General features: G+C 42.8%; 1 protein-coding gene and 1 long non-coding RNA gene across 6 annotated transcripts in view; one reads left to right on the top strand and one right to left on the bottom strand.

The window, feature by feature from the left end:
- The window catches only part of LOC147574832 (uncharacterized), a 32,814-nt gene extending 30,484 nt beyond the window's left edge, over positions 1-2,330 (top strand). Inside the window, exon 3 of the long non-coding RNA XR_015243569.1 lies at positions 2,126-2,330. This is a non-coding gene — a long non-coding RNA (uncharacterized LOC147574832). The remainder of the gene's footprint in view (positions 1-2,125) is intronic.
- ADAMTSL1 (ADAMTS like 1) overlaps positions 1-12,674 on the bottom strand; it is an 885,884-nt gene that overhangs the window by 27,476 nt on the left and 845,734 nt on the right. For 4 of the 5 annotated variants that reach the window (XM_086685374.1, XM_086685375.1, XM_086685376.1 and 1 more), the window contains 3 exons: positions 6,606-6,818; positions 4,805-4,985; positions 1,629-1,836 (listed from right to left, as the gene is read on the bottom strand). In XM_086685374.1, coding sequence (XP_086541500.1) covers positions 1,629-1,836; positions 4,805-4,985; positions 6,606-6,818 — 602 coding nt within the window. Of the gene's footprint in view, positions 1-1,628; positions 1,837-4,804; positions 4,986-6,403; positions 6,502-6,605; positions 6,819-12,674 lie in introns of those variants that run through there. The other variant, XR_015243567.1, reaches the window with a different exon arrangement.

Genomic DNA, 12,674 nt, shown 5'->3' with positions numbered 1-12,674 from the left:
CTCCAAATAACATTTGATCTTCGTTAGAGATGGCTACAGCATATATTAACTTCATGGGAAATTCCAAGTGATTGTTTTCCAAAGAACACACCTCGGGGTGGGGATGGAGGAACATGAAGGCAGTAATGTGCAGAGAGCCAGTTCCAACAAGTTTCAAGTTCCTAGCTGCCCAAGATGTTCAGGTACATTAGTTCACACAGTTACACAAAGAATTAAGAGGCTTGTGGTGGTTTTGGGGTGTTCTAGCACGCCATGCTTAATGGCATGTTTCAGATACCAACCAGTCACAAACTATGCCTGACCAATCAGAGTGGTTATCCTGTCAATAGTGTCAGCCTCTGACAAACAATACTTGTTACCACATAGTTAGTGGGGTGGGTACTAGCTGATTATCAGCCTAGGCAGGCAGCTTTTAGATGCTAAGTAAGTCCTCAGGAGGTTTTGAACACACACTTTGAAAGGAACAGAACATATGCAAATATGTTATTTCCCCCAGGCACCACACTCGATTGTTTTCGTCCCCTGCCCCCCCCCCCCCCCAACAACATTCTAAAACAGAGAAGGGGTCAGAGGAGTAGGAAAACTACTTTGGCTAAATAGAGACCCTATGCATCTGCACTGGGGAAAGCCTAGGCCTCTAATTATAGTGGGAATTTCTGACTAATGCTCAGTCCTACCTGATTCAGAAATGATGCGAGAACAATGGCCAAGTGACTATCAGTGCCTCCAGGGTGGCTTCCATCACGGCATAGTGTCTGTCATTGCTCAGGTTTGTTCTTTCCCACCGAGAATCTTCAGTTCGTGTTGATTTTTAAAGTCATGACTAAACATAAAATTCCCTCTCCAAATGGAGAGAGTCCTGTGGTTCCTTCCTATATCTAGAAGAGGCCCCATCCCTCCTGGGGTCCAATGAGCCTGCATTGTTGCAGTGTGTTAAGCTAACCTAGGACTTTCTTGGCTGTCCTCTGGCTGAGAATTGAGAAGGGAGTTGGTGGTTCCAAAGCGATCCAGCCTAGGCTTCAACTCTTCTTGGCTTGGAATAGGGGTTCTCTACTATGGCTGCACCCCAGAATCTCCTGCAGAGGTTCTAAAACTTGCCCATGCTCAGATCCCGCCTCTGAACAACTGACTTAGAATCTCGGGGAGGTGCAGCCTGGACATTGGTCTTTTAAAGAAGTTTCTCCAGTGATTCTGTGTATCCCAGTTGAGAACCCCTGGCCCAGAATAAGACTGCAGTCCCCACATGGATCTCATCAGAGTTTTAAATCATCAGCCTCAGCACAGATAGTGAGGAGAGGTGGCCTTACAGAAAATGAGTCTGAAGAAAGGGGTGCTGAGGGTTCGCTGATGGCCTGAGAAAGGGAAGACCTCGGGGGGGGGGGGGGTCTTCAATAGGAAGACCAATCAATAGGAAATCAATAGGAAAACCGTAATGGCTGTGGGAGGTGTGTCTGACAAGAATGAGCAGAAACTCTAAGCTTTAGGATGGATACTGGGCAGGTGAGTTGATTGACAGATGGGATGTGAAAGGTCTGACATCACAGAGAATGTGGCAGTGGTTGCATTTTACTTCCTACTTTGGCAGCGTCCATGCTTTTAGATTTATCTGTCAAATGAAATCCTCTCACCTGGCCCCAGCTGGAGAAGGCCCACTCCACGCAGAGCTGTTGGTTACAGGCCTGGGTGTCTACTGGCCGTTTGGCAAGCTGGGTACACATGTCATTGGACACAGGAGTGGAGATTCCAGAGGCTTTCAGCTTCTGGCAGGTCACCCGGCGGGTCTGGACACCTCCCCCACAGCTCCGAGTACAGGCAGACCAGGAGGTCACCATCCACCTGGGGAGAGGGAGAAGAATCAGGGCAGCTGCTGAGGGTCAGGCCTTGGACAGAGGAATGATGCCATATGTTCTCAGAAAAAGAGCCTGTACATCCCTCTGTTCTTATCACACAGCTACTAGTACTTTTCCAAGGTATACATGGAAGACTGAAAATGGTCCCCCAAAAGAATCTACATCAAATTCCTGTAAATGTTACTATATTTGGACAAAGGGTCTTTAAAGGTATAATTAAGGACTTTGAGATGAGATTATCCTACATTCACTGTCATCACAAATGTCCTTATAAGAGAAAGACAGAAATTAGAGAAGAGGAGGAGACCGTGCGACCGCAGAGGCAGAGGCCGGAGTGATGTGGCCACAAGTCACAGGATGCCCGGAGCCACCAGAAGTTGCAAGGCTCGAGGAAGCTGCAAGGAGTGCCCCTCTGCTGACATCTTGATTTTGGACTTCTGGCCTTCAAAAGTATGAGAGAATAAACGTCTTTTCCTTTAAGCCACCATGTTTGTGTTAATTTGTAATGGTAGCCGCAGGAAACAAATAATCTTTGGAAACTGACTACAAAGCATCTTGAAAGAGTAGTCTGAAGATCAGTGGTCTCAGCCTGACCCTGGTCCCAAAAGCCGTGAGCCTGCAGGTAGAACTCTCTGAGCAGACAGTCCTTTAGGTAGTTACACTGCACTGGAGTTCTGGTACTTCCTAAAGCCATCCAAGTATGTGACAGAAGAGGGCCGGTTTCCTAGGGAAGTCAGACCCAAACTGTGCCACTTCCTGACCCAGGCAGTAATCTGGCTCTCACTGAAGTCGACACTTTATCTGCTGGTACTCACTGTATTTTCTCCCTTGCCTTAACCCACATGCCACTGGATTTTGTTTAATCCCTGAGAAACATGCAAAATTTATTCTAGCTTTCTGGAGCAGTCTCCCACCTCTCCCCTCCGTGGGTCACAGTCTATAGGTCTTACACCTCTTCGAGGGCTGCACGTGGCAAATGTAGTTCCTCTCAGAATGTTCTCTTCCAACTACAATTGGGATCCTTAGAGGTGAGATTGACTGAGACTGTGCAAACGGCCTTTCTCATCAAGCCAAGCTGTAATCCAGTAAACACTCTGAAATCCTCGGTCCATATATAAACCTGCAGGGGCTCTCTGTGCATGTTTGCACTGTTAGTTCTCAAAGAGAAGGGGAAGGAGGCACAGTTTGGGGGAAAATAGTGAGAAAAGACCTGGTGCTTTCCAGCCATTTTATTCAATCTAGGGAATAACCAATCAAATACCCACCCACCCTCCCACCCACCCACCAAAACATTCTTTGGTTTTATTGCCGGAGAAAAAGTTTATCTAAATGAAATGGCTGACTAGCTACCTGGGTCAAAGCAGGACCTCCCAGCCCTATTCAAAGACAACCACGGCGATACTTGTTTGTGTTCAAAGAAGGCTACTGAAGTGCCTGAGAGGCCTGGCAGGGAAACTAGTCAAAGGTAAGCCTGTGGCCACTTCCTACTCCAGTGGCGCCACATCTGGCTCTCAGGAGAGGCAAGTAGCAGAGACAGGGAGCACATTCCTCTTGAATCTGGATCTGTGACTTATTTAGTTTGGTGGAACTTCCCTGCTCCATTTGCCCTGGAGAGAGATGACTGAATGCAGATTTCCAACCCACAGGAGCAGAGCCACTTAGGAAGCAGGCACGAGGTGTTTTAAAGCTCCTGGGGGCACTGAAACCCAAGCAGACATGGCCATTATTTCATTTGCAGAAGTAAATGAGGCTGATTGATTCTGACCATCACCACAGCAAATCAAAAAGTCCTTGGCATGTCCAAGACGTCGTCTTCATTTCAAATAGCTTGGCGAGGGCAGTCTTCCAGCCTCTTACATCCCCGGTGAATGTCAGGCCTGCATTTCAATCAACTTTTATTTCCAAATATACATTTCAGCAATTTTTCAGGAGCTGGGATGGGGGGTTTGAGAAAGGAGAGGGACGGCTATGTTACAGTTCAGGAAGGGTATAAAAGGACATTAATCATTCCCATGGAAACCTTCCCGTCAGCAAGTCAAACTGCTGATATTAATGAGCGTGTTTCATATTTCATTGAGTCTCTCCTGGTTTCAGCTGCTCCTTATGACTCAGCTGGCAAAACACAAAGCGGTTGCCTAAGTAGTATATGAAAGTCCCACAGATAGGTGCTAAAGGGCCACTGCAAGGCCCAGCCAAGTCCCCCCAGGCTTGGGGTGCCATGCTGGTGCCAACTCTAAACCCATCCATTATCCCTTTAACTACTGCCTGCAAACTGGGGGTAGGGTGCTCTGTGCGACTCACAGCTTCTCTAAGCTGTAAGAGGCAGAGAGGGTGGGTGTCATTCTGAGACAAGATGCTGAGAATGTATATCCAACAGTGAGGCGACTATAGAAAATGAAGATTTATTGTGACTTCAGCAGGATGCAACCCTTCAAAGACAAGGCTAGGGTAAGATTTCCTCACCTAAACTGGAGTACTGATTAGCACAGTTTTTGAAGTTAGAAGACAGGGGAGGGGCTAGGGTTGAGGTCAGTAATTCCTATCTCCTCAGCACCTCAACTGCAAACACATTTCTCCTCTTACAAACAAACTGGAGAGCCCGTTTCTTAATGCAGGATGCAAGCTAGCTCTTGCTAGGGCCTGGGATGCTCCTGTTCTCTGAACAGATCCTCTCGGGCACTTGGGACAACCAGATAGCCCTTAGCTGGCCGAGTGGTAAGGGAATAAACTGCCGAGGGAGGAGGCCCATCCTGAGGGATATCTTCTGCACAGTGGAGAGGCCTGACAAGTCTGTACCTAGAGAAAAGAACAGTGTCTTGGATGGCAGGCCCCCTTGCCGGCACTCCGTGTGTCTCCCTGTGCAGTGCTGGACAAAGGCTAGCCACCAAGTTGGCTAGAAGACAGGGCCCAGCCTTGGGGTTGGGGAGCCCCGAGCCAGTATCTGCCACACTCACCGAGAAGGGCAGTCTCTCCGATTGCATGCAATGGGCTGCACGGCAGGGCGCACCTTCCCTGCACAGTGGGTGGGGTTGACCTCTGTGCTGTTCAGGAGGCACCTCAGGCGGGGTTGCTGAACGCCCCTGTTACCGCAGGAGGCTGAGCAGGTTGCCAGTCTGTCCACGGACCACCAGTAATCTGTCACAGGAGGAGGATCAGAGGTGAAAAGAAGACTGCATTATTGCCCATGCTCTGTGGGCACGAATTGTTATGAATGAGGCTCTGTCAGTGGGCTCCATTCCCAACTTATGCAGGCAAGTGGCATCATCTCCAGGAGACTCAGTTGGCTTATCCGTAAAGGGAGTACAAAGCCTCTACCCTGTGAAGTTATTGTGAGCACCAGATATAATGAAGGGAAAGGGCCTAGCCCAGCACCTGGCGCCCAAAGAGTATTTAGAATCAGTGCCTCTGGTCCTTAATATTTTTAAGCACACTTCCAAAGTGCTTTTTCTTCCTAGTGGTTCAGCAGAAAGTGACTTTATTTTTCAACAAAGAGATATAAAAATATCACAAATAACTAACACTCATATTTATACGTGCACATTTGTGTTGGACTTTGTAGATGTTACTAAATGAAAAAAAACCCAGAGAGTTTTTTTCCAGAGAGTAGTCTGGACATGAGACAATGACGTAAGGGAGAAATTCAATTTCTTTGGATTTTCTTTTTGGGGGTCTGGGACTCACTGGTAGGAAAGCTGTTAAAAATAACTGCGGGCTGGTAAATTGGGAGTGCTTATTTGCAAGGTCGTATATTACAAATCTTGCAGATAGGCACTGGCTTCTGGTTTTCAGCAGAGAATGGCTGGTTGGCAAGAAAATGGAACATTTACTTTCCTGTCTTGAAAGCCAAATGGCAGGGGAGGATGTTTAAGGGGAAAACCCATTTGCTCAGAAAAATCTCCCTCCTCATGTGCTACACTGGCACAAAATTCTGTCCCTTCCCACAGAATACTCCATTTTAGAATGCATGCAAAAGAATTTTGCTTTCCCTTAAAATAATCACACACAGGCCACAGGTTAGAACTAGCCTACGGGAAACTTGAAAGCCTCACTTACTTTCTATTTAACATGGCCCACTTTGGGTTTATTTCTCACTGTTTTGGGCTCATTCACAACGCTTTCTTGGTGCAGCTAAAGCCAAGCCCCTCCCAAGGGCTTTCTGACCCGCCTGTGTTCCTGGAAGATTAATGCATGAGCCATCCAGTCTGTCTTTGATGGGGCCACAAGAAAGGTGCCTGCAAAACACTTAGCACGTGACTGCAGTTTAAGACTCTTTCGGACGATAAGCAGGTACTGGCACTGGCTTGAATCTCCAGGAGAGGAGGCAATAACCAAGCAGTTCTGATCAAGAGGTTATTTTTAAACAAAACCTACAGAGAAAACTTGCACATGTGTGTTTGCATGCACACGTGTGTGTGTCTGTGTGTGTTTCTTACTAAACAAGCATAAATGAAACTTTTTTTTTTTTTGACTCTGATATATCATGGTGTTTCTTTGGTCCACGGCAGCACCAACATTGTGAGGCAGAAGGGCCCATTTATGAAAGCAGCACTGACTTTTCCAGATTCTGCTGGGACGGAGCCTGGTGGCTCTTCTGAAGGGCCTCATTGTATGGAAACATGATTCAGCTTTGACTTTCATGCTCTAGGAACCACTGGAGATCAGAAATAATTTAGTTCTATTAGATAATTAGATTCTCAGGTCAACTTTCTTGTTCAAACAATAAGCCCAGCACCCAAAGCCTGAAGGGTTTCTTACCTTGGATCACCAAAGAGGCTTTTTGCACAAGCATTCCTGCCTCATTCTGTGCAAGGCAGCTGAATTCCCCTTGGGACCCGCCACTAAGATTTGCAACCTGGAGAATCTGTCCAGCTGCCAATATATGATGTGTCAGTCCTGGGACAGTGGCAACTGGCTGACCACCATGGAACCAGGTGATATTTGGGGTAGGATGACCTTTGATGGGACAGCCTAGAAGGAGAAGAGAAGAGAGAGAAGCCATTAATAAAGCCAAGAGGGACATATTCCTGACAAGTTCTTTTAGTGTCTCTGTGGCTCTAGAAGCCATACATGCAGTGTAGCCCCCTTACCAGTGGCATTTTTCTTTTGCTTGCTATTTCCAAGCAAATAGATGTTTTTATTCTCTGGAATTCTGGGAAGGTGACTATTATTCATTCAATTAAGTAAAAATTCTCAGAGAATACAAACTGCTTATTTCTATGTCCTTGTAATTAACCTTTAAAAAATGAAGCAGTTAATATTCACTCATTGAAAAAATTTTCAAGTTAATTAGTTCCTACACTGATTTTCTACTGGAAGAAATCACTTCTTCAAATGTAGTGAGTTGGAAAAGATGCTACATAGTAACAGTAATCAATTTAATTGGTAAAAGTCTAGTATCTGCTACCATTTTACTCTTTATGTGATTTTCAAGCCAAAATGTTTTAACAGACTCTAGGAAAGCAATAGTAAACACCAATTTCATTTTTCTATCAGTCAAGAACCTTGGCCTTCTAACAGCTCTTACCAAGCCTGCATTTGGACATGTATGATATTCTAATTATCTACATAGTCATTAAACATACTTTGATACATTAAAATTCCAAAATATTAAGCTTAGATATTATGTCTACTCAAGATTTTGTAGCATAGAATTATTAAAGTAAACTGATTGCTGCTGTGAGAAAAACCTAATTTTCTTTAAATTCAGAGTACTCGCTGAATTTGCTGTTGTGTCCTCAACAACTTAGCTTCCACAGAAAATTTATTTAGAAGCTCAAAACACATGGTAAACCAGTCAAAATTAAAGATACTGGCAGTTTTCCCTCAATTTAGTTACAGAAGTAACGATTTTGCGCCTACTGTTCTGGGGATAGATAAGGCAGTGATGGTTATCTTTCTTCTTGCAAGGAGATCCTAGCTGGTATTGAATAAGAAACAAAGCACACTAATGAAACTGAGATGTAAGGCAGAAAATGATGAGATCTGTGAGACAAGAGAATGGCCACCTGCAATGGCCACCTAGGGATCTGTAAGAGAAGGAATTTTCCAATGTTGTCTTCTTTTCTATTCCAGGGTCAACACTATTAGAATTTATACTAGGAGGCAGAGCTAACACAGGGAAGGTCCTTAGAGATGATCCAGCCTACATGCCAGAGGAGGAAACTGAGGCCCAACGATGTTAAGATACTTTCCCACGATTAAGTGGCAGCCTTTCTGATTCCTTGCCTTGTGTTCTTTCCTTTCTATCTGACACTTGTATAGCTGCACACCAGCAAATTACTTAGCCTCCCTGTTATCTCTTTGCTTTGTCTGCTCATTCCTTTTGTCTCCTAATGCCCTAATTTCATATATACATATATACATATATACACATATACATATATACACATATACATATATACATATATACATATATACATATATACATATACACACACACTTTGAAAAAGGGCCCTGGAAAAATAACGCTGTAATTGACTGTATGAAGTTCAGGATGGGATACCACTGTTACAGAACCCAGTTCTTCATTCCTCCCTGTATTGACTCACTTTGCCATGTAACTTTGCAGTGGCCTTTCATGATGGGTGGGTTACATGTACTTCCCCACCTCCTGATTTGGGGTTTGGCTATGTGACTACTTTGGCCAATAAAATGAGTCAGATGTTACACTAACAATGAACAATATGAAAGGGAAATTAAGAAAACAATTCCACTTATAATATCAAAAAGAATAAAATACTTAAGAATAAATTTGACCAAGGAGATGAAAAACATGTACACTGAAAACAACAAAATGTTGCTAAAAAATTAAAACATAAATAGGATGCTATGTTCATGGTTAGAAAACTTAATATTGTGAAGATGTCAATAACCCCAAGTGAACTACAGATTCAGTGCAATCCCTATCAACATCTCAGTGACTTTTCTTTTTTTTTTTTTTTTGCACAGATATAAAAATCCATCCTAAAGTTTATATGGAATCTCAACAGATACTGAATAGCCAAGACGATCTTGAAAAAGAAGAACAAACTTGGGGTTTTCACACTTCCTGATTTCAAAACTTAGTAGAAAGCTACAGTAATTGAAACGGTATAGTACTGGTAAAAAAGATGTACATTATAGACCAACAGAACAAAATAGAGAGTCCTAAAATAAACTCTTGCTTACGTGGTCAAATGATTTCCAACATGGATGCCAGGACCATTTCATGGTGCTGGGAAAACAAGACATCCACTTGCAAAACTTTATACCATATAAAAAATTAACTTAAAGGTATAAAACTCTTAAAACACAGGCAAGAGTCTCATGATATGGCATTTGGCAATGATTTCTTGGATATGATACTACACAGTTAACAAAAGAAAAAAATAAACTGGACATCATTAAAATTGAAAGTTTTTGTGTGTTAAAGGACACTGTCACCAGAGTGAATAGGCGACCCACAGAATGGGAGAAAATATTTGCAAATCGTGGATTTGATAAGGGATTAATGTCCAGAATATATAAAGAATTCCTACAACTCAACAATATAAACAGTCAAACTAAAAAAAAAAAAAAAAATATGGGCAAAAGACCTAAATAGACATTTCTCCAAAGATTTTAAAATGGCCAATAAGCACATGAACAGATGCTCAATATCACTAATTGTTACAGAATGCAAATCAAAACCACAATGAGCTACACATCACATCCAGTAGGATCGTTATTAAAAAAAAAAAAAAAAAAAGGAAATACCAGTGTTGAGGAAGATGTGGGGAAAGTAGAATCCTTGTGTATTTCTGGTGGGAATGTAAACTGATGCAGCCACTGTGGGACATAGTATGGAGGTTCCTCAAAAAATTAAATGTAGAATTAACCATATGCTCCAGAAATTCCACTTCTGGATATATATAACCAAAGGAATAGAAAACCAGGACTTGAATAGCTATTTGTACACTAATGTTTATAGCGGCATTATTCACAATAGCCAAAAGGTGAAAGCATCACAAATGTCCATCAATGGATGAGTAGATGAATGAAGTATGACATGTATGTATGATAGAATATTATTCAGCCTTAAAAAGGAAAGAAATTCTGACATGTGTGACAACCTGGATGAACCATGAACACATTAATGAAAGAAGCCAGACACAAAAGGACAAATATTCTATGATTCCACTTATGTGAGGCACCTAGTGTAGTCAAATTCATGGAAGCAGAAATTAGAATAGTGATTGCCAGGGGCTAGAGGAAGGGGAGCATAGGGAATTGTTTTTTGTTTTTTTTTTTTAATTTTTTTTTTTTCAACGTTTATTTATTTTTGGGACAGAGAGAGACAGAGCATGAACGGGGGAGGGGCAGAGAGAGAGGGAGACACAGAATCGGAAACAGGCTCCAGGCTCTGAGCCATCAGCCCAGAGCCCGACGCGGGGCTCGAACTCACGGACCGTGAGATCGTGACCTGGCTGAAGTCGGACGCTTAACCGACTGCGCCACCCAGGCGCCCCGGGAATTGTTTTTTAATGGGTACAGAGTTTCAGTTTGAGATGATGAAAAAGTTCTGGAGATGGAAAGCATGATGGTTGCACAATGATGTGAATGTAATTAATGCCACTGAACACTTAAAAATGTTTAAAATAGTCAATTTTATGTTATGAATATTTTACCACAATAAAGGAAATGAGGCAGATGTGCTGGTATACCAGTTCCAAACCTAAACCTCAAGAGACTGTGTGTTTTTGCTTGTGCTCATGTGCCTTTGCTATCACCAGTAGAAGAACATGCCTCGACTGGCCTGATGATCCCAAGAGGAGGTTGAGAGAAATGTGGAGAACAGCCAAGTCTCCCCAGCCAAACTCAGTTTAGTTCAGCTGAAGTAAGTAAGATCAGTAAAAATAAATGACTGCTATTTTAAGCCATTGAATCTTATTATTATTATTTTTTTTTAATGTGGTGATAGCTAACTGATACACTTAGGGGGAAGGGAGTTCCAAATTTCTCCTAACTTATGAATCCAAAGCTTGGGATAGGGCAAAGTTTCTGCCTGTGTGCTGATCACCTATGTCTTCTTATTCAGATACTTAGGAGGAGCAAGTTCCCTGCACGTTCCCGGTGGCATCTAGGCATCTAATATTTTATGAAGTCTGTGGTACTGACATTATACTCCTGTTATAAAATGGAGGTAAAAATGGCCTTGGGGAGAGGTGTATAGAAATCAGTCTACTGGGGATCTCCTGGGAGCAGCAGTACCGAACTCTCTTCAGTCCCAACTGTAGTCTGGAGTTAGATGCTGATTTCATTTTCTAATAAAAGGCAGGAATACTGTACATTTACTTAGTCAAATAGCATGATTTAAAAAGTGAAGCTTGAAACCAGTATAGCTTTTCGGACTTGCCTAAACAGGCCAATATATGTCTCAATCACATCTGCTTTGAAGGGGGAAAAAAAAAGGTGTCATACATGGTTAAGACGCTGGTTCCAGGAATCATTATGTTTGGTCAGTGGGGACAGAGCCCTGGTGAGGCTGACTATATTCTAAGTTGATAAGTAAGAACTTTGCTATTCCTGAGGAAACATGAGATATTTGGCAAGGAAATCTCTCATATTTAGCCTAATCTTCATTTTCCAACTCCATTAGGATTGATTTTCTGAGAGAGTTTTTAAGCAGAAAAAGGAGCAGTAGCAGCCTCAGGCTGTTTTCTATGGCTGATGAAGTTACTTCTCTGGGAGCCAGGAATCCTAGTCAGCTAAATAGTAGGTCCATTTGCATAACAATTTACATTTATAATCTTCCCTCCTTCTTGGAATCAGGGGCCAGAGTGAGCAGCCAAGACATCTCTCTTGGCCCATCTGGGTCTTGAGTCTTGGACATGCTCCCAGGGCCTTCCAGCCTAGTGCTCTCAGTGCGGATGAGATGGGGCAGAGTTCCTTCTAAGGGCAGGCATCAGGGCTGCCATGACATGAAGTTCTTACAACTTGAGAAAGACTCATGAGTAGCAGCAGTGAAGACAGCTGTATGGAGCAGCTGTCTTCCTAGTAATGCCTCTCATTCTGAAACCTATCAGGATACAAATCAGTTTTGTAGAAAGTTTTAAAAAGAAAAGCAATTTTGTCACTCTCAAATGCACTGACACAGATTCATGACTCTCAATTAGAAGCTTAGATTTCAATAGGGTTCTCTGGTTTCATTTTTCTAATCTGTAAATGAGAGTTTTGACTGAGTCAACGGTTTTATAATTGATAGTTTCCTGGGTCCCTAAGGGGCTGCAGAGGTACCTGGGGAGGGGCCTTTGAGAGGAAATCAGCATAAGGTGGGGCTCTGGGGATTCTATTTCCATTTCAATAATAAACAAATATATTGGGCTTCTGCATAAGAAGATTCTACGATTAATAACCACTGAATTAGATAACGTTTAAGGTCCTTTTAAGGTACCTAGATTTCCCAACATCATTTCAAACTCAGCATCCTCACCCTCTTCTTCCTGCTCCCCAATAGCCAAGTACCAAGGGTAAATTAGACTATTCAATCTATATGGCTTAGATCATTGTGTAGTGATACTGAACTATGCCAATGAAAAGCTCATGGAAGAGATGTTACATATGAAAGTTATTGAGGATTAAGGTAAACTGAGGGGTGCCTGGGTGGCTTAGTTGATTAAGGTAAGTCAGGAAGAGAAGCTATTGCTTATCTCCACCCCTGGAGATGGATGAGTTTAGTTTTAAGCACAAGTTTAGTTTTAAGCATTTAAAGGTTGTGATGGAACCAGAGTACAGAAAAATCCATCAAGATGATGGAGATAAAAATGGAAGTCTGATATTTGCTACAAATTTGGGGAACCAATTTCA

Source organism: Puma concolor, chromosome D4 (genome assembly GCF_028749965.1).
Source record: "Puma concolor isolate L17-30 chromosome D4, mPumCon1.1.hap2, whole genome shotgun sequence".
In the NCBI taxonomy this organism is placed as follows: Eukaryota; Metazoa; Chordata; class Mammalia; order Carnivora; family Felidae; genus Puma; species Puma concolor.
The sequence above is the reverse complement of the archived record's forward strand: the minus strand, read 5'-3'. Positions and strand labels throughout refer to the sequence as shown.